The sequence below is a fragment of the Cucurbita maxima genome, unplaced genomic scaffold (genome assembly GCF_002738345.1).
Source record: "Cucurbita maxima cultivar Rimu unplaced genomic scaffold, Cmax_1.0 Cma_Scf00004, whole genome shotgun sequence".
Lineage (NCBI taxonomy): Eukaryota > Viridiplantae > Streptophyta > Magnoliopsida > Cucurbitales > Cucurbitaceae > Cucurbita > Cucurbita maxima.
The window spans coordinates 3,402,739-3,426,421 of record NW_019272020.1 but is presented as its reverse complement, the minus strand read 5'-3'; the positions used below and the strand labels follow the sequence as shown (position 1 = coordinate 3,426,421).

General features: G+C 36.2%; 6 protein-coding genes across 7 annotated transcripts in view; 3 read left to right on the top strand and 3 right to left on the bottom strand.

The window, feature by feature from the left end:
• LOC111478507 (vegetative cell wall protein gp1-like) overlaps positions 1-23,683 on the bottom strand; it is a 446,768-nt gene that overhangs the window by 170,257 nt on the left and 252,828 nt on the right. The window lies entirely within an intron of this gene.
• LOC111478502 (homeobox-leucine zipper protein ATHB-40-like) lies at positions 257-1,736 on the bottom strand. Its single transcript, XM_023122787.1, has 3 exons — positions 1,569-1,736; positions 1,153-1,478; positions 257-584 (listed from the first exon to the last, which is right to left on the bottom strand). The coding sequence occupies exons 1-3, from the start codon at positions 1,663-1,665 to the stop codon at positions 351-353; spliced, it is 657 nt and encodes a 218-aa protein (XP_022978555.1). The 5' UTR covers positions 1,666-1,736; the 3' UTR covers positions 257-350.
• On the top strand, positions 5,540-7,444 carry LOC111478494 (probable NAD(P)H dehydrogenase (quinone) FQR1-like 2). Its single transcript, XM_023122777.1, has 2 exons — positions 5,540-6,343; positions 6,942-7,444. The coding sequence occupies exons 1-2, from the start codon at positions 5,769-5,771 to the stop codon at positions 7,168-7,170; spliced, it is 804 nt and encodes a 267-aa protein (XP_022978545.1). The 5' UTR covers positions 5,540-5,768; the 3' UTR covers positions 7,171-7,444.
• LOC111478420 (probable Xaa-Pro aminopeptidase P) lies at positions 9,264-18,107 on the top strand. Of its 2 annotated transcripts, none has more exons than XM_023122667.1 (16): positions 9,264-9,453; positions 9,836-9,899; positions 10,568-10,707; positions 11,296-11,580; positions 11,750-11,872; positions 12,093-12,359; positions 12,642-12,728; positions 12,879-12,946; positions 13,158-13,224; positions 14,421-14,555; positions 14,733-14,813; positions 16,166-16,220; positions 16,322-16,426; positions 16,512-16,583; positions 17,284-17,408; positions 17,489-18,107. In XM_023122667.1, exons 1-16 carry the CDS (start codon positions 9,361-9,363, stop codon positions 17,648-17,650), a joined length of 1,929 nt encoding a protein of 642 aa, XP_022978435.1. In that variant the 5' UTR covers positions 9,264-9,360; the 3' UTR covers positions 17,651-18,107. The 2 variants fall into 2 exon arrangements, with proteins under 2 accessions (XP_022978435.1, XP_022978436.1); XM_023122668.1 differs by lacking the exon at positions 9,264-9,453 and adding an exon at positions 9,460-9,605.
• LOC111477643 (glycerophosphodiester phosphodiesterase GDPDL6-like) lies at positions 19,059-22,967 on the top strand. The gene is made up of 9 exons (XM_023121509.1): positions 19,059-19,155; positions 19,344-19,643; positions 19,716-19,825; positions 19,892-20,393; positions 20,467-20,508; positions 20,898-21,185; positions 21,268-21,410; positions 22,094-22,580; positions 22,663-22,967. Exons 1-9 carry the CDS (start codon positions 19,059-19,061, stop codon positions 22,965-22,967), a joined length of 2,274 nt encoding a protein of 757 aa, XP_022977277.1.
• Positions 23,263-23,683, bottom strand: part of LOC111478455 (UDP-glycosyltransferase 72E1-like) — a 1,636-nt gene continuing 1,215 nt past the window's right edge. Inside the window, 1 exon segment of the mRNA XM_023122727.1 lies at positions 23,263-23,683. This exon segment is cut by the window's right edge and continues 3 nt beyond it. Within this exon segment, the coding sequence (XP_022978495.1) occupies positions 23,399-23,683 (285 nt within the window). The 3' untranslated portion in view covers positions 23,263-23,398.

The window sequence follows — 23,683 nt, the reverse complement described above, 5'->3', positions numbered from 1 at the left end:
GTTTTTTATAATAATTTATTCAAATCTAATTAATTTTATTATTAACATTAAATTAAATGTATAATATGTTCTAATCCTACATTTCTATGAATTTCGAATTTAAGGCCTAATTGGTCAAATCTCAAAAACACTCTATTGAAAATTTAAATTTTGAAATTTTATTAAATATAAAGTTTAATCAATTAATCTTTTAAAAGTAAATATGTCACAAATAAATGATTAATCAGATAAGGATTTATGACCTTAAAATAAAAATGTATTTAGTATATTCTGTCTTTTTCATTAGGTGGTGTATGACTGAGTTTATCCACAAAGTAAACACTAATTAATTAGTGGACATAATAAATAGGTTAATTAGTGTACATATAATTATAATTAAGGTACCACTCCACTGGTTGATTATAATTGTTCTCTTGCATAGAGCAGAATACATCTTCATATTCTTCCATTAATATCTCTCCCCAACACGCCGCCGCTTGCACGTCATCCATCGTCACCGACGACCTCCGGTTGATCTCGCGTACTTCCACCAGTTTCTGTATCTCATTCTTCGCTTCCGCTAGTTGCTGTTTCAGTTTCTCTATCTGAATTCATCCAAAAATCTAATTATTTCCTAATAAAAAAAAGCATTTTGTTATTTTATTACCATATTTTGTTAATTTCTTACCAGATAAAGCAAATGAAAAGGTAATAATATTTTAGAAACATAAAAAGATAAGTTCAAACAATATCTTTGAGCATAAACTATCGTAGTTTTGCTTGAGACATCTCTAAAAAACCTCGTACCAATGGAGAGAGTATTATTTTATTATAAACTCATGATCGTTTTCTAAATTAGCCGATGTGGAACTTTCATAATCCAATACGTCATCTCGAACAAAGTACCCCTCCCCTTAATCGAGGCTCGACTCCTTTTTTTTTTTAGTCTTTTGTTCGACATTTGAGGATTTATTAATCTATTGACATGGCTAAGACATTTACTGTGATACCATGTTAAAAATGAGAAATATAATGGAAGTGGGTTCAGGTTAATATTCATCACTTTTAAATATGATATAAACTTATCCATTAATATAAAAAAATATAAATTAATTAAGATATAATATTTAATATTCTATAATATATTCTGAAGTTGGAATTATAATAACTAACCTGAGATTGAAGATGGGTTTTTTGGAGAACAGCAGAATCGTGAGCTTTTTTGAGAATGGAATATTGGTGTTCCAGTTTCTGGTTCTTCCACCGCGCACGGCGGTTCTGAAACCAGATGGCGACTTGGCTTGGATCAAGGCCTAATTCTGAAGCCAACCGATTTTTCCTCTCCGTTTCCAATTTGTGCTCGTTTCCAAAATTCATCTCCAAAAGCTTCACTTGCTCTGAACTCAGCTTCCTCTTCTTCAACCCGGCGGTTGAGGCCACCTCCTTCACTCTGCTCCTCCTCCGCCGTCTCTTCGTCGGCTTGTTTCCCTCTGCCGTACCTGAAAAACAATGGAAATCAAATAGAATTAATAATCACGTAGAAGATAAAACGGAACGCTAATGGGTTTGAGTTATTAAAATTAAAGAACCTTGTTGGGGTAGCATTTGGGTGTAAATTTCAGGATTGTAGAAGTGGGAGATGAGTGTAGAATTGTCGTCGTCTGGTCGGAGATTGACGGCGGCCATTGTCACCGGCGTTCAATTTTGGGCAGTGGGAGAAGAGTTGGGGGTTGGTTTAAACAGGGATTGGTTTGCAACTTATTTATAGACGAATAAATAGGATTTATTTTGCTTTATTCGCAGAACTGCCTCTTTATTTTTATGTAATCACAGTTGTGCCCGGTTTTATCTTTATGAGGGTGTGGGCATGCAATTAATTAATTTTGAGTTGGAAATGGAATCTATTTTTTTGAGTATTGAGTATTAAAATTTACTTTAAAAAATTAATCATTAAAGAAGTGAGGCACATCATGACACGTGATTCACTCTTTAATTAATTGGCTGGAGATTTTTTTTTTTTTTCTCTATTATTTTTGTTGAGAGAATAATATTTAAATTAATTGAGTTATATAAAAATATATATATATATATATATATTTTTAGCAATTAGACACCACATTATAAATTTATTTTTATTAAACAAATAAAATTTTTATCAATATTGACAATGTGAAATTTAAGAGGGTTAATTTGTGAATTTAAATTAAATATTGAGAACCTAATATAATCTAAAATTTAAAATTATATATGTTTTTTTAAATAATGCAACTCCTTCATAGCTTACCTACTATATCAAGATCTGGCCGATTTTTTTTATTCATTATATTTAATGGAAAGTTAAAAATAAATTATTACATTCTAAAATTACACAAACATAAAAGCTAGTTGGAATAGATGCTTACTTACATAAATAGTATTTGAACATGTACATATTAAAAGTTTGTGGATAAATATGATGACGTAGGAAGGGGAGTAGACACAGACTTTCCCGAACCAGAGGGATGGCAAAAATATTTTTATAAATGGGAAAATTTAAAACAAAAAACAAAGCAAATTAAAAACTACCACCTCGAAGACAATAAAAACATATAGTACGATTTTATTATTCATTTTTTATGGCGTTAGATATTGTTGGGATGAAAATTCTACGTGTCAAATTTAGGAAATGATCATGAGTTTATAATAAAAAAATACTATGTGTCCATTGAGTGAGACATTTTAGGAAGCTCAAAGTAAAATCATGAGAGCTTACACTCAAAGTGTACAATATCATACTATTGTGGAGAGTCTGTGTTCATCTAACAGATATAATTAAGCGTGTTTTGCCTGAAACAATTCTATGTTGGGTGACTTGTGTTAGTTTGTAGGAATAGTCTTCAATCTTAGAAGTGAATAATGTAAGTAACTTGATCATGTCATATCGCCATTATATACTAAATCTTGGACATGGATCGTTACAAATACTCTGATAAAAAGTTTGCAGCTAATTAGATTTTTTTCTAGCTAATTGGACATGAAAAGTACGTACGAGTGTAATATTTGTTAAGAATATTTAGTACTGAATTATAGTTTATCATATCTAGATATTTGATGTACGCTTATAAATTCTATCCACACTTTCCACCGTCGCAAATTCCCTTTTAAAGACCACCCATTAATTAGTTAACAAGAATTATGAATCGGATCACAGCGAGTAAAGACCCATTGTGGGGCTCTTCTTTACTTGTTTTGTCAAGTTTTATCTCGAGGAATTTCTTTGATGATGCGTAAAAACGTATCTCCCTTTTTCTTTTGGTTTTGGTTCAATTCAGTGAATGGTACGTGGACATTGCATTCAACAAAATGGCCATAAAAAATGGGGTTTTATATTTACGTACTTCTTTGGACTCATTTTCCATGTCGGTTTCATCCCAACTACTTTCAAAAGTTAAAAGAAAAAGAGAGGCTATGAAATGAAAGGGGAAAGCTTTGTTAGTGGAGTGGACTAGATTGGATGAATGACACGGTGAATTAAAAAAATAACCACTTACAGTAAAAGAATCATTTAAAAATTCTGTGAGATCCTGTCATGTGCTATGATTTTACCACTTTCTAATTGGAACACTTGAGGCGTGCCTGGATTTAGGGATAACTCTTCTCCCTTTTACCTTCTTAAGCAAACCATATCGGATTTAAGGTGGATTTGTCAAAGAACCATCCACCACATACCCACATTCCCACATCGGCTTTTCCTTCCTTTTTTGGGGTAAATAAAATAAACAAAGTAATAAGCCTAAGCGTAGCTCCTGTTCTTGGAATTTGCGTATGTTTAGACTTTGATAAAGCGGTTAAATGAGGAGACAGACCGTTTATTAAATTTAATGCGGTTTGCTTAACCTAGGGTTTTTATTTATTTATTACAATTAAAAATAATAATAATGGAGAAATACAGATAGGCAGCAAAAAGAGATGCACATGAGCGTGGGAAATGTGATTCCTTTGTCTGATTATTTATTTAATTATATTTAATATAATGTTTAAGCGTTTAATTAACGAAAGAGGGTCTCAAACTAATGGGTGTCATGTTTATCCCAACACATCCAACCCATGTTTCCTCATCTTCCAACTTCCCCTTCACATCTTATTTAATCATGCTTTTCTTTTATATTTTGGAATTAATCACTAAACATCAAGACAAACAAGCTCCAAGGTCTAAGGCACCCCCAACGACACGATAAAAGTAGCCTATTAGTCTCCATTTTGGGATAAAGCACACAGCCAATCTCCTAAACGCCTAGTTAGTTATCTTTTAAAAGTCAATTAAATTATGAGTTTATCTCTAAAATTACACATTTATACCTATTTAGGTTACGAAAATTAAAAAGTATTTAATGAATTTTTAAAATTTCAATATTTTCTAAAATTGAAAGATATATTAAAAAAATTATAATGGTAAAAAATAATAATAATAATTGTAATTATAAAATAATGGTGTGGGAAACGTGGAGCATCGAGGAGCGAGAATGTAAAATGTTAACGTGTTCGATTTTGATTGGTAGAGAGATTGATTAGATTAAATTAAATTAAATTAAATTAAACTAAATTAATTAGGGTTTGAGGCATGCACATGCACTCTTCAGCTGCTCTTTTGTTTCTTTTCTTTTTTAATTGGCCGCTGAATCTTCCAGATGTGCTTACGTGGCCCTCTTATTTTGAATTCCCAACCTGGTCTCATTTCTTCCACCAGAAGAATCAACGCTTATTTTTTATACTTTTTAAAATAAAATATACTAATTAAATTACTTTATTAAAAATTGTAATTAATTAATTAATTAACGAAGTGTGGGTTTCTCCTCTCTATAAAAACCGTAGCTTTGATTTGGATAGGCCCATTGGGCCTATCTTTGCACAGAGCCCAGTCCGTTGGTATTGGGCCATTTCCTGACGGCCCAGTCAAGGATTCTGATTAAAAAAACATGGGACCTTCTTCGAAGCTTCTTTTAAATAATTTAATTTTAAGCATTTTCGTATATTTTAAAACTAAAACTAATATACATGCCAACTGAAGCATGTGCAGTTTTACCAACTAATAATAATTGAATTAAATTAATCATTTTTGTTGTTGTTTTTATTTAAATTTAAATAAAAAATAAATAATTGTTTAAAAAAAACGAGAAGAGAACAGCTTCTAGAAGAAAGGAAAATTACTAAAAACACCATAATGGTCCCATTAGCTGGCAACAGGCCCAACAAAAAAACCGAAGCCCCGAAGTGTCAGCCATGATTTCGGACCATTTTTCATCTTTACCTGCCATCTGTTCTCCCTTATCATAATTTCTCTCCTTTTTTTATTTTCTTAAATTACCAATTTCATAAGTTTAACTAATTAATTTAATTGATTTAACTGTAGCGTGGTAGGACTAAAAAAAGGACATTATTAACAAAAAAAAACAATTTTTTTTAGTCCTATTTTGTTTTCTTTAATTTATTAATTTATTAAATTTATAGTTTTAGGTGGCGTAAATCATCCAATTTGTAAGCACCCAAGTCAAAAGAAGAAGTTTGGATCCAAAGCCTCCAAACCAGTCCTACTTGGAGGCTTTCGGAAATTTGGATTCCACCGGTGGGACCTGGAGTTTGAAATTCACCCTCTTTACGGGTTCGACCTCATCCTGTTTTGTTTTTCAATTCTCAAAAAGCCATCGGAATTTGGAATCATACCCTCCATCTTCAATTCCGCCATTGGAGTTTTATTTTCTCGCTTACCCTACCATTTCGTTTGACCATCGTTGCAGAATCTTGTATTCTTCATGGGTAAGGGAGGGGGTTGTGTCCCGAGCAAGAAGAAGGTGCCTTCGTCTATTGCCGCCGAGGCCACAGATGATGCAAGGGCTCATGATGGCGAAAGAAGTACCCCGATCCCTATTGAAGAAGATCAGCCACCGATTGGTTCATCGGGCAATGCAACTTCCGAGGTCTCCGTCTCGGTGTCGCATCCAGTTGAGAAATTGAAGATATTCATAGTGTTTTACTCCATGTACGGTCACGTCGAAAGCTTGGCGAAGAGGATGAAGAAGGGGGTTGATGGGGTGGATGGGTTTGAGGGGATTTTGTACCGGGTGCCGGAGACCTTGCCGGCGGAGGTTCTAAACCAGATGAAAGCGCCGCCCAAGGACCCGTCCATTCCGGAGATTTCAGCCGCTGAATTGGTGGCTGCGGATGGCATTTTGTTTGGTTTTCCCACCAGGTTTGGGTGTATGGCAGCGCAAATGAAGGCGTTCTTTGATTCGACGGGGCAGCTCTGGAAAGAGCAGAAGCTTGCAGGGAAGCCTGGCGGATTCTTTGTTAGCACAGGGACTCAAGGGGGCGGCCAAGAAACAACTGCGTAAGCCAATTCTATCCCGAACCCATTGTTCTCTTGCCTCTGTAGCAATTAGATACTTGTCAATTTGATATGGCCTAGGGGTATATGGATGATTTATTCACATGGTTCCACATATAACATACTCAATTGAAAATCAAGCTCCAGCTGGTTTGCTTAATTCGGACTCTTGAGGCACTAATCTTGACTTAATCTTTAGGTAAACAATGGAAATACCCTTGATTGTTGTTCCACTCATTGCAATTCATTCTGTTTTTGACTCCCAAAGGAATTCTGAATGCCTCAGGTTTAATCACTTGACTTATAGATAAATTGCAGGCAGCTATGCTTCAATAAACCATTTCTTTATCCATGAGGCTTGCTTTGAAAAATCCTGGAATGTCATTTAAATTCATAACTTGGTTCATATGGATTTCCTTCTACTTCGGTTCTTGTTCAATTTGAAGTCTGTTAGCACTTCGTGGAGGATTTATTGTATAGGTTTTAAGTTGCTAGATAGACATTGAAGCCCTTCATGCATTACGCAAAGAAATGATGAATTGGTTCAATTTACAATGGTTTGATCCTAAAAAGCTCCCTGGAATTGCACTTATTGTTGCAGGTGGACTGCAATTACCCAGTTAGCACACCATGGAATGCTGTTTGTTCCCATAGGCTACACTTTTGGTGCTGGAATGTTCAAGATAGACACAATACGAGGGGGGTCTCCTTATGGTGCAGGAGTTTTTGCTGGTGATGGCTCAAGACAGCCAAGCGAAACAGAGTTGGCGCTTGCAGAGCATCAGGGCAAATACATGGCTGCCACAGTCAAGAAGCTTTTCCAGGCTTGATAAAATGTCTTGTTTTCTGTTAAAAAAAAAAATGAATTCATTCAGATTTCAGCACTCGACCCTCATTTATGATTGTTTCTTCCCTTTCCTGTCTCCATTCAAAGTATAGTGTTCTTGTGTTTGTATGGCATTTTTTCTACGTTACATGATTGTGCAAAACATACAATGCCCTGTGCGGGATTGTTTTTCTATCGTCTTTCTGTACATGGTTTATGATTCATGGATATGGTGTTTGTTAAATAAAATTGTGAAATGTGGAAATTTTCTTATTAAACCTTCTTTGTATTGATTATTCGACACGAGAATATCTCATTTTTAGGGGGTTCGGGTTGCTAGAACGGTTCACGGCCTCACGTTTTGGGGTTTCGAATTCGTCCTTCGGTAGGACAGTCATAATCTGGTAATTTTCATCCATCCATCCCTTTTTCTTGCAGTGACTCATCCAAGCATCAACTGAAGCAGCTTCAACTTCCTCTTATTGTCTATCTGCTCCACACTTGAGGTTGGTGCCTTTTCTTCTTTATTTCCTTTGTCCTCTACCTCTATCAGTATATATATGCTGCTTGGAACAGATCTGGTTGCAGCAAACTTTGAGAAACCATCCATTTTCTCTCTTCTGTTTCCCTTTTGGGTGTGGTTTTGTTGGATTGTTCTTGTAACCCTTCGAGATTTGATGAAACCTTGTTATAGAGTGTAAGATCCACATCGGTTGGAGAGGGGAACGAAACATTCCTTATAAGGGTGTGAAAACCTCTCTTCAGTAGACACGTTTTAAAACCGTGAAGCTGATGACAATTTGTAACGGGCCAAAGTGAACAATATCTGCTAGCGATAAACTTAGAGTTTTATATTCCTGCAAATTAGGTAAGAAGAATAAGAATTCATTATTTACTTCTCTTATTATATAATGAAAAGTTGTAACATGACTAAATTGTATAATGTTTTACTCAAGGATGCTATTTCAAGACCTGATGGCACGTTGACGAATGAGACATGAACAACGTCCAGACTGAGCACGACAAGAACATCCAAAGGTATCAAGAGGAAGAGGGCCACTAATGTTTAACACCGTGGAACATATGCCAAAAGCAATGTGTTTGACTACTGAACAGCTAGCAAACAATTCTGCATGGAAGCCGGCAAAAGGCGCGTCTGCTAGTCACGATCGGGACGACGACGTCTCCACAAACGTAACAAAAGCTTGAGCTTTGGTCGGTCCATGTCCCAAGTCGATTGGCGGACTGGCTTATCACCTTTTCAGATTTGATTGGGGCACATCGTTGGCCCCATCCGCTTCCCTCGTAACAATTTCAAGCACTTTGACTCTCTTTTGAAAGTCTTTTTCATCTTTCCCTCACGGTACTTATTTTCTATCGGTCTCTCGTCCATATTTAGCCTTGGACAGAATTTACCACATTCAGGAAGAAGCTAACCGCCCAGCAGCGCATGTTGGAAGAGGCGTTGAAAGCTCGTGGTTTGATAAGTAGCCGACGGGTGGGGCGTTGGCGAGGCAAGATGTTGGTCACAATGCTGTCTACTTCAAACAATCAAGAGTTATGACAGAAACCATACACAAGTCAAATTACTAGAATACCCTTGGCATATTTTTAAAATGCACGACTAACTAATGTGTCAATATATTTTTTTAATCAACATAATAATAACTAATAATATATTTTATGTGTATATGATATTTAAGAGTTATATAATTAAATTATTAATAATTTCTAATTAAAATCAAATCGAATGTCTCAATTTTATAAAAAATTAGATGTAATAAAAAAAAATCAATTAATGAAGAAGAGGAAGCCACAAAATAAGGAAGGATCATGTGCTGGATTAGATTTAAGACAGGAATTCATTTCATTCGCGTTCTTTTCTTCTTTCCAATAACAAAATTTATAAATAAAATTTAATCGCTTTTAATTTTATTTTGAAATTACTTAAAATTTAAAAAAGAAAAGAGGACCAAAATTGCATTTTTTTGGGGAAGATTTTGCACCTAAACCTCTTGATTTTTCAAATTTACCAAATTGGCACTGAATTTTAGATATTTGTTACGAATTTTCCTCTCTTTTTTTATTTGTTATTTTAAATATTCGATTCGATTTTTCTTATAGGACACAAAAGAACAAAACTGAGCAGCGAGGGAGACGAGAGAAGCAGAGAGAGAGAAAGAGAGAGGGAGAGATGGCGGATACGCTGAGCGCTTTGAGACTTCTAATGGCGTCCCATAATCCTCCGCTTGACGCCTTGGTTGTTCCTTCAGAGGACTATCACCAGGTTTTCTCCCTCCTGCTTCCAATCAGCTGTATCAATCAATAACTAGCTTCTGCGGTTTCTGAAGTTTTATCTCCGGTTAATTTTCGGAGAATCTGTATTGAGCTATTTGTTCCACGTTTCGCTTCTTGAGTTATGATTGAAAGTCTGAAATGGTCTATTTCTGATCGATCAGGTCGCTAAGTGCGAGTTCTGAGATGACCTGTTTAGTTTATCTCTTGTGCAGTAGTCTTCCTAATTTGACATTTCGCTTTTTTTATTCTCATTATCGTTGTAATACATTTTATGGCGGTTTTCTTTTTCTTTCTTTGATTTCTTGTCATGGGAGTATTATGTGGTTAATAATGGTTGTCTGTGTGTAATAGTCCTCTTAATTATGTTGCAGAGTGAATACGTATCTGCGAGAGATAAGCGACGTGAATTTGTTTCAGGTTTCACCGGAAGTGCTGGTAAGTATTGCCAGTAAGAAAGTTTTTATAACCACTACGTTTTATTTTTGTTGCTTCAGTGAAGTTTATACTACTAACTGATGTTGCATTTAAAAAAAAATATGGAGGAGCGAAGAAAGAATGAGGATGATCAAAAGTTTTATGCTGGTTTACTACTTCATGAATCTACATCTGGCCAAGCGAATCCACTAAGGAAAGATGCCTAGTTTCAAAAAGAAAGATGTAAAGTTCACTGATAAAAATGAGCGTAACATAGAAAGGTTCTCAAACTTACAATCCACTAAGTGAAGGCAATCAAAATCTCAGAGATTCATTATGAAAGTTTCAAAAGATTTTATTACGGCTTAAACATTAACTGATCTCTACCTTTAAAGGATAATTGATGTCGTGTACAACCAATACGAACTATTGATAGTTTTAATAATAATTGTTATTAGTCCCATAAAAAAGAAAACTAATAATTTTAATTATGACTTGCCATGGCGCCTAACCATATTTGATCATTAGTCAGTTCCACTTTTTTAATCGTAGCTAGAATTTCTGTTGCAATTTTAATAGAGAGTAGAAAATGCTTTCTGAGTTGTCTACTCAGCCCATTTGATGATCACTGTTCAAGTTCACTCTCTTTGATCCTTTTCCATCTTTTGGATCCTTTTCTTTTTATGAAGGTCTGGCACTTATAACCCAGAAACAAGCCTTACTGTGGACCGATGGCCGGTATTTTCTGCAGGCAATTCAGCAGCTTAGTGATCAGTGGAAACTTATGCGAATTGGAGAGGATCCTTCTGAAGATCTCTGGATGGCAGATGTATGTGACAGTTTATTTGATGATTTCACTTCACATTACAATAAGGGGAACTTGAAACTTAAGTTCATAATTTATTTTTGGAATTAATGAAAGTGAAGATGCACTGTTCAAATACTACTGTAACCCTTCTATTTGGGTTTCTACTAGAAACTTCCCAAACTATTTACACTGTGTTTTCCGTCAATGGTTTAAATTTTTCTCAGTTTTGCATACAAATGTAATATCAAACACTCTTTTTGAACTTAATTACAATTATTCAGATCTCCTGTGCTGTTATACTGACGGTTGTTGTTGTTGTTCTGTGTTTCTAAATATGAACACCTAGTTCTGGTTGATTCTTGTTTTACATGTCCTGAGGTAGGATTTTGGAGTTTAAATGAGATTCTAAAAGTTTTCATAATTCATGATGCATTTGTAAATTTTTCCTTGATTGGGCGGAAAGCCACCTATCATTTCTGTCCTTATCTTCAATGCTAAATTCTTGAAGTGACTTTGAAACATCATCATCATCAAATACGGCTCATATTGTTCTGTATGAAGATAATTGCTTCTTGCCAGGCTGAGTTAGTTTTTTCAATTTTGTATCAGAATCTGCCAGCGGATGCAGCCGTTGGAGTGGATCCTTGGTGTGTGTCAGTGGACACTGCACAAAAGTGGATCCACACATTTTCCAAGAAGCAGCAGAAGCTGGTTCAAACTTCCACAAACTTAGTTGATGAAGTTTGGAAGAATCGACCACCACCAGAAATAAATCCTGTTATCATACACCCACTTGAATATGCTGGCCGCTCTGTTGAAGATAAGTTGAAGACTTTGAGAGCAAAGCTCTCGCGAGAGAAAGCTCATGGTTTAATTGTGGTTGGACTTGATGAAGTGAGTTTTCTTTCTTCAGCCGTGCTTATTAAAATAGTGTTGTGTTCTTGTGTTGGTTTTTTCTGATTGGACCAGAGGCTTCTGTCTTAGATGTTTTACCTACCTCTTACAAAGAATGCATCCTGTTTACTAATATGATGCAATACATTATAAAAATGAAAATATGCAGGTAGCTTGGTTGTACAACATCCGTGGGAGTGATGTGTCATACTGTCCAGTTGTACATGCATTTGCAATAGTGACACTCAATTCAGCATTCTTTTACGTGGAGAAGAGGAAGGTTTCTGATGAGGTGTGCCAAGACACATGCGTCATGTTTTGTATCATAAAAGTTGTGCATATAAAATAGAAAGGAATCGTTGATTTTGGATATCATTATAGTATTTGATTTCAGTAGTTCTTTTAAAAAAGAGGTTAAATATTTGGAGCATAATTTTGAGCTTTGTTTTCTTTTAACATTTAACTCTGTTTATTAAGGTTTAGACCGCTCAAAGTGAATATCTCATCTTCAGGTGCGCTTGTACATGGAAAAAAATGGAATTGAAGTTCGGGACTATAGTGCAGTAATAACAGATGTGTCCTCACTTGCATCTAATCAACTTAACATGTCATCTAGTTCAATCGACATTGCAGGATCTAATGGAACTAAAGTAGAAAGCCAGAGTTCTGGCCTCATATGGGCTGATCCTGCACAATGCTGCTATGCTTTGTATTCTAAACTGAACTCTGATGAAGTTCTCCTGCAACAGTCGCCATTGGCTCTTGCAAAAGCTCTCAAGGTAGCATTTTGATTTCCCTGTCACTTTTTATTTTTTTTTCCTTCAAAGAATGATATGGTCGTGTTTGTTAATTTTATCATCATGTTCAAGCATAAAGCCAATACACTGGTGTCTGGGATGAATAAATTATAACATGATCTTATTATCTGTTCCTCACAGTCAACTTTCAATTTATTGAACCTCTTCTTGAAACTTGAACAACATGGTTAAAATGAAATTCCTTTTCATAGACGTTTTTTTTTCTCATTGCTTAACTACTTTGATCGACCAATTATTCTATAGAACTCTGTTGAGTTGGACGGACTAAAGAATGCACACATTCGGGATGGTGCAGCTGTTGTACAATATCTTGTGTGGCTGGACAAGCAGGTATGTGAAGCCTAGCATCTAAAGTTTGTATCGTGTTGATTGATAAAACGTTTACATTCACTTCAGTTGACCTTTTACTGAGCCCCAAAAAACAGATATAGATGTTTCATATTACACTTTCTGATTCCTAGCTCGGTTTAAAAATTGCAGCTGCAAGAGACTTATGGGGCTTCTGGTTACTTTCTGGAAGGGGATGGAGTGAGGAAGCCCAAACCTTCGTGAGTTCTATACTCATTTTCATGATTAAGCCATCAGCGTTGTTGCAATTTTTTGGAGCAAAAATGTTCTTGTTGATGAAAAGAAATTATGCCAACTTCAACATGCTCACATCGTTGACATTGCAGACATCATTTTACTAATCATATTTTAAAATCGTCCCTTTGGAGACATCTGACTAATCCTATTTTAATGTCAAACAAATCATGTTAGGGACTCGGAGAAACTGACAGAAGTTAGTGTAAGTGATAAGCTTGAAGCTTTCCGAGCATCAAAGAAGGTTAGCTACATTTTTAGTATGTTTCAGTCTGTACACTTATGCATGTTTTCGCTCCTCTCTTTTTTGATATGAATATATACAATATAAACTAAGAATGTTAGATGATTAAGTTTTATTCTGGACCCATTGTCTAGCATACTTCTGGAGAAACAAACATACCTGTAAGTAAGTGCATAATAAGTTGTTCAATTTAGTCCATTCAAGATTCAGCTAGGAGGTCAGTTTCATCTTTTACATGTTTCACTTTGTAATCTGTATGTTTATGGATGTTTTTTTCCCCTCTTTAAAATAAATATACGATATAGCGAAGAATAAAAGTGATTAAAATTTACTCGGAACCTCAAGTCTAGCATACTTCTGGAGAAGCAGGCACATCTTCAATTACAAAATAAGTTATTCTAAAGTAGCCCAGCCAAGAATTACATGTTACTGCGGAGCCCTTCTTATTTCATTGGCCAGCATTAGCTAATCCTCCTACATCCTGTGCATTCATTTCTTTCAGAGGCTCAGATATTTGTTGGCCTTTTTGAGAATTTTCATCAGCAGCCACGCAGACTTTCAGCAGAGCAGAATATGTTAAAAGACGTTTTAAAGAATGATTCATTTATCTAAGAATATAAAGCTAGTCATGCTGCAAAAAGAGATAAACCTAAAATCGAGACTTTATTGAGGATTAGTTCCATGAAAATAGAGAAAAACTTGACGGCAGAACTTTTTTTCTTTTCTAAATATATGTTAGTTATACTGAATTGGACTTATATTTATTTGAATTTGCATTCTAGCATGCACATCACAAGCCCACAATTTTCATTGGTTGAATAGAAAATGCCTGTCTTAATTGTCTTTACATGCGTGCTGATTTTGGAAATGATAGGGATTGATTGTGATAGAACCTAACAAGTTTGTTTCTTTCCAAGATCCAGAAACTATTCTAGCTTCTACCGCCAACAGTCTAACCCTTTTCCCTTTTTCCTTCCCTATACGTCCAGTATCCAGCATGAGACAGCAGCTACCTAACTTGTCGTTCTTCTGTTGACTTCACTAAAAGCTGACCGACTATAGAAAAGACAATTCTTCCAACAATTAACTACTTCCCTCTGACTCTCAACCTTTACTTACCTCCTTACTTTCACGCTTGTTTCTTCAAGTGTAAATGACGCGAACTTTCAGCCTTACATTTTGTTCTTACTTTTCAGCATTTTAGAGGCCTAAGTTTCCCTACTATTTCCTCTGTTGGTCCAAATGCTGCAATTATACATTATGGACCACAAGCAGAGACGTGTGCCGAGTTGGATCCTGAAAGCATGTATCTTTTTGACTCAGGAGCTCAGGTTAGTGGGTATTCTAGCACAAAATGATGCTAATGATGATCTTCTTTCTGCTTTGACTCCTAACCCTAGTGGTCGTACTTTTCATTGATGAAATTAATTCTGCAGTTTTTGTTGATGAAATTATTTCTGTTTCAATTCTTCACACTTTTTTTTTTTGTTTTTTTGTATATTTTCTAGTATTTGGATGGAACAACTGATATCACACGGACAGTCCATTTTGGATTACCTTCAGCTCATGAAAAAGCTTGTTATACTGCAGTGAGTTACTTTGATTATTAAGGAAAAAGTTCATTGCTTTATGTATTTGTTCTCTTTTCTGTAGTTGGCTCTGTATCAACCGACTTTACAAATTAGTTAACCTTGTAGAATTTAGTGTGCTTTTTAACTGTTATTTATATTATATTTATTATTTTTTACCAAGAAACTTTCTTTTCATCAATGTATGAAGAGAACAAAAGAAGCAGACAAAATGTTTTAACTGTCAAAGGAGATTATAGAAATAACTACTTTAGTTGGTCAGAGAAGAATAATAATTAAGAGATTAGAGAGTAAAGAACTCAGAAGCCATGAAACTTATGATATCCATTGTTCAGAAACCTTTCAAGAGTTACCTTGAAAGGTTCTCTTGCTCCTTCGTTACTCTCCCTTTGAGCTCATAGAATTGAGCATCATTTCACGACTTGAACTTCTTCCAAATTTCTTGTCTTGTTGGAAGAAAAAGAAACTTCTCTTTGATTTCTAGTTCCATAGAAGGGTAAAATTATTAATCCCCTAGATCTTTGTAAAGTATTCTAATCCTAATTTGCTCACCGTGAGTTTTTGCATGCAAGTGCTTTTCTAGTACTTTCTAAATGTCAATCTTCCTTGAAGAAGATCAGACTGATCCCATGGAGAAGGTCAAGTCCATTCAGTTTGCATTGTGATTAGGAGGGTGTTTTCTGGAATCATATACCTTTCTTGTCAGGACTGTTTTGTTACTTTCAGGTAGGTTAGAGTTTGGTTCACCAGTCAAAATTTGTTTCTGATTGGGGATGGATAGATTTTTATTTTTTGAACTTAAGATTGATTTTTTTAGACTTTGTAGTGATAAGGATATTCTTCTATTTGGGTAGTATTCTCGTCTGTGTACAACAAATACGCATGCATCTTTTTTTTCTTCTTTTGAGTTCCATTTTTTGGGTGGAGGATTCACATCTCTGACCTCTTCGTTGAAGGCATATGCGTTAATAACTAGTCGAGCTATGCTCAGGTTGGCTACGAATATATGTATTTATATCTTAAGCACTATTAAGCACTATTTAATGAATTAATTAAGAAATTGAAACCTTATGCGGGGAAACTAATTTATGCTAGCTGCAACAATATGAAATGAATTATAAATCATATGGTTTTGAATAATATAAATGGAATAGTTGTTGGCTTAGGTGTTTAGCAAACTGTCATTACTGTCACGATGTCTCTTTAAAAGTTCGGCCCAAAGATCATTATTAGAATTTGCTTGTCCGCACGTTAAGAATGGAGATTATCAATAAGGCGGAAGTCCTTCTATATGAACTGCCTAAATTTATATTGCTATTTGGATTTGTCTTACTGAAGCGACATCTTTACAGGTTCTCAAAGGCCATATTACTTTGGGAAATGCAAGATTTCCAAATGGCACAAATGGTTGGAGTTCTCACCTTTTCTACTCCTTTTTTTTTTTTTTTTTTTTTTTTTTTTTTTTCACAATAAGCTGATCAAATATACATTTGACTTCCTATTTACAGGCCAGCAATTGGATATTCTTGCTCGAGTTCCTTTGTGGAAGGATGGTCTGGATTATCTACATGGCACTGGCCATGGAATTGGTTCTTTCCTTAATGTTCATGAAGGTAAAGAAAAACTATTGTCTTCCACATTTCTTATTCAATAATTAGTTGTGATCAAAGTAATGATTTCTTAGTATCTTCTCATCAGGGCCTCATTTAATTAGTTTCAGACCTCGTGCTCGAAATGTTCCACTTCAAGCTTCAATGACTGTTACGGATGGTAAGTATTAGGGCGTCAATGATATTCATTAACACTTGCTATTGAACTCTTTTGTTACACGGTTTCACTTTCCATATTGGTCGAACAAATAGCTAACCAAACCTACCTAAGATAGGTTTCTGAACTCNTTTTTTTTTTTTTTTTTTTTTTTTTTTTTTTTTTTTTTTTTTTTTTTTTTCACAATAAGCTGATCAAATATACATTTGACTTCCTATTTACAGGCCAGCAATTGGATATTCTTGCTCGAGTTCCTTTGTGGAAGGATGGTCTGGATTATCTACATGGCACTGGCCATGGAATTGGTTCTTTCCTTAATGTTCATGAAGGTAAAGAAAAACTATTGTCTTCCACATTTCTTATTCAATAATTAGTTGTGATCAAAGTAATGATTTCTTAGTATCTTCTCATCAGGGCCTCATTTAATTAGTTTCAGACCTCGTGCTCGAAATGTTCCACTTCAAGCTTCAATGACTGTTACGGATGGTAAGTATTAGGGCGTCAATGATATTCATTAACACTTGCTATTGAACTCTTTTGTTACACGGTTTCACTTTCCATATTGGTCGAACAAATAGCTAACCAAACCTACCTAAGATAGGTTTCTGAACTCGGTTATTTAGTTGGATTTCAGAAACATAAATAGCTTAGATTTTTAGTCCTAGAACCATTTCTTGCTGATATCTCTAACTGAAATTCTCAGAGCCTGGCTATTACGAGGATGGTGCCTTCGGTATTAGATTGGAGAATGTACTTATAGTAAAGAACGCTGACACAAAATTTAATTTTGGCGATAAAGGCTACTTATCATTCGAGCACATAACATGGGTAAACCTTTTTATTTTCATCAATCTTTGTTAAAATAGTGAAGCAATTTTTAATCATGGTAACTTTTGGTTGTGGGTTAGGCACCGTACCAGAGAAAGTTGATCAACACAAGTCTTCTCACATCTGAGGAATTGGATTGGTTGAACAGTTACCATTCAAAGTGTAGGGATATTCTTGCTCCTTATTTGGATGAATCCGAGAAGGCATGGCTGAATAAAGCCACTGAGCCAATTCCTGCCTGATGATCTCTGGAAATCATTACTGAATTATTTTTTCAGTCCTCATGCTCTGCTTGCCCATATCTCTTTTCATTTAATAATGTCGTTTTTGCTCGTCTCGTTGCCTTTCGAGCATTTTAAAAAGTCGAGGATTGTTACTTTCCTTTCCTCACCTCGTCGATATTTGGTTCTAATTTCCATCCATCACTGTATCCAACCACAACTAATTTAGTGATATAGTTATGTTCTATTCAAATCTGGTTGAAGCTCCTAGGTCATCCAACATGCATACATTGGCGAGAAGTGAGGTTGGAAATTTGTTTGATCATCAGGTGCACAATCTTAGTCTTCATCTTTCATATTGAAATACACATATCCTTTTCAACGCTTACTTAAGGTATTTGAAGTTGTATGAAGTCCTGATGTATGTTATACATGCACATGAACCTTACTATCTTACAAAAGTGGTTGATTTAGAGAATCATTTTTTTAAAACTATTGTCTAAATACTAATTTTCTATTTCTAAACGCCTCTTAATTAATTAATTTTATTTATATTATTCAAGGGATTGTCGATTTATTAAGTAAAAGTGCCAATGGTGCAATCCAAAATTTAATTTGTATCCTACAAAATGATTTATCTTATAGAGATTTGAACATTCAATCTCAAGAAAATATATATATATATGAGAGATATATATGAGTTGTGTTTTCCTTATGATTCAAAATACAATTAGGCTTTATTACTTCTATTTAGGGGAAAAATCAATTTCCTTTTACTATCGGTATAATTATTTTTTTTTTTTTTTGTTTTTTTTGTTTTTTTGTTATTATTTTTATTATTTTTTGTTAATTTACTCATAACTTACCAAGTTTTATAAACTCATTAATATTTATATAAACTTATTTATATAAAAATAAGGTTGACCAATATACGCAATAATTATGTCAAAATTCATATATTTCAACCAAAAAAAAGTTTTAATACTGTTTTTTTTAATAAGAAATGTTATTTTGTTTTTGTTAAGTTAATCTCTCCATCCAATTGGAGCCTGGGGAGGAATCCAAATAGTAATCGGTAATTAAATATAAAAATACGTAAGTTTTCAGAAAAAAGAAAATCAATGAATTTATCTCGACTGTAACCACAACCCATAAATTGACACAATTAAATTTAATTGACAATGGTAGTTCAACGGTACACCATTTAATTGTGATTTAATTAATTAATTAAGTAAACTTAAGCTAAATAAAATCTGAAATCAAATGTTCTTCGAAAAAACCCCCTTGTAATTGATTACGCTGCATGTTACATCTCATGATCTTTTAAGTTAATTAATTGGAGATTAATTAACTTAAATCACCATTAAACTTAAAACTAAATCGATGAATTTTGGTTTTGTTTTGCAGTCAAACAGTGGTGTGACTCACAATGCTGAGGTGCTTATTGGTCATAGCTTCGTTCTTCCTCTCCTCCGCCTCTGCACAGCACAACGACCCCCATAAACGTCAATGGCTCACCTTGAGAGGTTCCTTTACTATTTTCCTTTCTTTTTCTTCATTCAAATTCAAAAAATAAAAAAAATAAAAAAATTATTTAACGAGACTGCTACAATGATGCAAAACTATCGACTACATTGTGGTGGGCTTCTCGAGTAATTTCCCGTTCAAACCGCGAGGTTAAAAGTTAGTGAATGAATGTGAAATAGTTGTGCAGGGGAAGAGCCAATAGTGATAGCAAGAGGAGGGCTATCTGGAGTGTTCCCAGAATCAAGCCCCTTTGCAAATCAAATGGCATTGGCTTCAGGTTTACATAACAAAACTGTGTTGTACTGCAACCTCCAGCTGACCAAAGATGGGATAGGCCTTTGCTTAACTGATCTCAGGCTTCAAAACTCGACCAACATTGAAGACATCTTCCCACAGCCTCATAAGCATTACAACGTTTATGGAAAGATTATCAGTGGATTGTTTTCTGTTGATTTCATGTCTGAGGATCTCTTTAACAGAGTCTACAGTATGTTCCTCTTCATTGTTTCATTGTTCTTCATTATCTAACTTTTCCATTTTAATTTTCTTTCATCATCAGTGATTCAAAGTATCTTCTCCCGACCTAGTGTCTATGATGGTACGTGGCCAGTAGCTGCTGTTGAAGACGTCGTTCGGATTAAACCATCTCGGTTTTGGTTGAACGTCGAGGTATTTGATACTCATATTGTTAAGACTTCGTTTGATAACTATTTGATTGGGTTTGATCTTTTCCAGTATGAGGCATTCTATGCAGAACATAATCTGAGTGTCTCATCATACCTTCAAAAGGCATTGAGATTGATGGCTATAAACTATGTGTCATCTTCGGAGATTGGGTTGTTGAGAGGGCTAAGTGGGAGTGTGAACAAAGGCAGAACAAAGCTGATCTTCCGGTTCTTAGAAGCCAATGAAACAGAGCCAACAACAAAGAAAACATACGGTGCATTGGCTCAAGAACTGGCCATGATCAAGTCATTTGCCTCGGGAATTCTCATCAGAAAAGAATACATTTGGCCAATTGGTTCAGACAAGTACGTGCAGCCTGCAACAAGCCTTGTCATGGATGCCCATAAGCTTGGCTTGGAAGTTTATGCTTCTGGCTTTGCTAATGATGCTATGGTTGGTTACAATTATAGTTATGATCCAATCCGTGAGTACCTTCAGTATGTGGATAATGGCCAATTTGCTGTTGATGGGGTCCTCTCGGATTTCTCTCCTACTGCTTTTCAAGCCATTGGTCAGCCTTTTCTTTTTATCCCTTCTTGCTTCATTTATTCTGAATTCTTAGTTTGTGTCCTTCCTTCTTGCAGCCTGCTATTCGAGTTTTCGGAACAACGGCAAGGCTCAACCTGGTAACGATCTTGCTACTCGGGTTTTCTTTTAGCCTTACTCCAAAATCAGAATTTAGAATTCGGATTCAGCACTTGAGTGTTACTGTAACCCTTTCAAGAGACTCGGTGTTTGGCTCTGTGTTACGGATGTGTTTCAAATCCGTGAGGCTAATAGTGATACAAAACAGACCATGGGCTGTTACAAATGGTATCAGAGCCAAACATCGGGCTGTGGGACAACAAAGACGCTGGCCCTGAAGGAGGTGGATTGTGAGATTCCACATCGGTTGGAGAGGGTAACGGAACATTCTTTATAAGAGTGTGGAAACCTCTTCCTAATAGACGCGTTTTAAAAATCTTAAAGTAGGCTCGGGCCGTCATCACTGTTTATGACATTTTAGTTTGGGCAGGAGTAAAGGAAGCATTGGTGATAAGCAGCAATGGGGCAAGTGGGGATTTCCCAGGCTCGACTGACGTTGCTTACCAAAGAGCAATTGATGATGGGGCTGACGTTATTGATTGTTCAGTTCAATTATCAAAAGATGGAGTAGCATTGTGCATGAACATGGCGGATCTGTTGACAACCACCACTGCTATCACCGCTTTCTCCGATCGAACTACAACCATCCCTGAACTTCAACCCCAAGTTGGGATCTTCTCTTTTGATCTTACCTGGGCTGAGATTCTTACTCTCAAGCGTAACCCTCCTTCCTGCATCTTTCGTTTTCCTATCAACTTTTGATTTCGTTTCTTCTTTAGTTTCATGTCTCTGTGTTTCAGCTCAAATTACAAACCCTTTCATGGCCTCTTCTGGGCTTGCCCGTAATCCAGCGTTTAAGAACAAGGGCAACTTCGTGACCCTTCCTGACTTTCTGGAGTTTGCTAAAGCCAAAGCTGTTTCTGGAATTATGATCAACATCCAAGTAAACCCCTTTCTTTTTTCAATCTCCCCTCACCCTCGGTGAATAGAACAAAACATTCTTTTATATAAGTGTGGAAATCTTTCTCTAATAGACACGTTTTAAAATCGTGAGGCTGACATACATAACAGGCTACGCGGACAATATCTGCTAGCGGTGGGCTTGGAGTGTCACAAATGACATCAGAGCTAGACACCGAGCGGTATGCCAGCGAGGACGTTGGGCCGCAAGGGAAGTGGATTGTGAGATCCCACATCAATTGGAGAAGGGAACTAAGCATTTCTTGTGTGAGTGTGGAAATTTCTCCCTAGCAAACGTATTTTGAAACCGTGAGGCTAACGACGATACTTAATGGGCCAATGTGGACAATATCTGCTAGTGATAGACTTTGAGTGTTACAAATAATATCAAAACTAGACACCAAGGGGTGTGTTAGCGAGGACATTGGGCCCCCAAGGGGGTGGGGATTGTGAGATCTCACCTCAGTTGGAGATGTGAATGAAGCATTCCTAAGGGTGTGGAAACCTCTCCCTAGTAGAAGCGTTTTAAAACCGTGAGGCTAACAGTAATACATTATAGGCCAAAACGGATAATATCTATTAGCGGTGGGCTTGAGCGGTTACACATTCCAAATTATCTGGTGAGTGATCGTCTATTAACCCATAGCCTTCACTTCACTGTGTCAGAACGCAGCATACTTGGCTTCAAAGAAAGGTCTGGACATGGTGGGAAGCGTAGCCACAGCCCTAAGCAATGCCACTTTTGACAAGCAATCAACTCAACAAGTGTTCATCAGATCAGACGACACTTCTGTGCTGTCCATTTTCAAGGCCAAGTTCCCAAATTTCATAAGAGTTTTAACGGTTGACTCCAAGATTGGTGATGTCCCAAACAATGCCCTTGAAGAGATCAAACGCTACGCCCAAGCTGTGGCCATTCCTCGTGCCTCTATCATTGAAGTAACCAACTACTTCACCACTGGCCTCACCAAAGTCGTCTCTGAAATGAAAGCTTCCAATCTCTCTATCTTTGTGTATGTCCTGAGGAACGAATACGTCTCCTTGGCTTTTGATTACTACGCCCAACCCTCCTTGGAGATCGCTACCTATGTCGACTACTTCCACGTCGACGGCGTCATAACTGAATTTCCTAAAACTACAAAACAATATATGAGTAGGTTATACGAAGACTTAGTAGCATAATCCAACTAGTTAAAATAAGTTGACGATATTCTTGTATTATTTCATGATTGCAGCATGTCCATGCCGACCGACTCAACCCGACCTGAACGTAGCTCCATATATAATCTTGCCACCAGAAATTGGTTTGCTCATGAGTATGGTGCCTTCAGAGGCTAAACCACCTTCCGATCCTCCATTGCCACCATTGGATGCTGGAGATGTCGTCGACCCACCGCTCCCACCGGTGACCGCTCGTTCCACTGACGCCAACAGGCCTGCCGCGGCCACCCGATCAGCAGCTGTATCAAATGTTGCAAACTTGTTTCTTTCTTTACTCTTAGTTGTTGTGGACAGCTTCTTCCATTCCCACAATACTTAATTATTTGAATATAACACTCTCATGGCCACCCTTTATGTAATCAATACAGTTTTTAAAAAAATATATATATATTATTTTTATTGTTTTTTAAAGAATAGTTTTTCATTTTCTAATATAAATTTTATAAAAAAATATATAAAACATCCCAATAAATTTAAAAATATTTTATTAAAAAAATAACAATAATGCATATAATTATAAAACATTCATAGTTAAATAGTTCAAAATAATTTTATGTATAGATGCTGTATAAATGGGAGGAGAGACGAGTTTTGAAAGGAAGTGGACACCAAATGGTGTGACAACAAAAATATTGAACCTTGAAGAGGGAGAGAGAGAAATGAGTACAACAAGAACACTGAGTCGGGAAGGAGTCTAGATTGTGAGATCACACATTTAATGAAGAGTGAACTAAACATTTTTTATAAGGGTCACTTTCCGTCCCGAAAAAGTCTGCATTGGGAAGCCACATGAGCCAACGAATTGTACGACGACCCACCCTTACACACTGCCTTTTCCCCACTAATTTTAACGGCTTGAACCCTCTCTCTGATTCCCTGCCCTTCTTCATCCACCATTATCCGCCTCACCCACCTCTCTATCTCCGCCCTCCCCACCACCCCCTCCGCCCGTCCCCTCACTGCCACCCCCACCTCCTCCGTCAGCATCACCGCGTTCATCTTCTGCTCCGCGTACAGAGGCCACGTCACCATCGC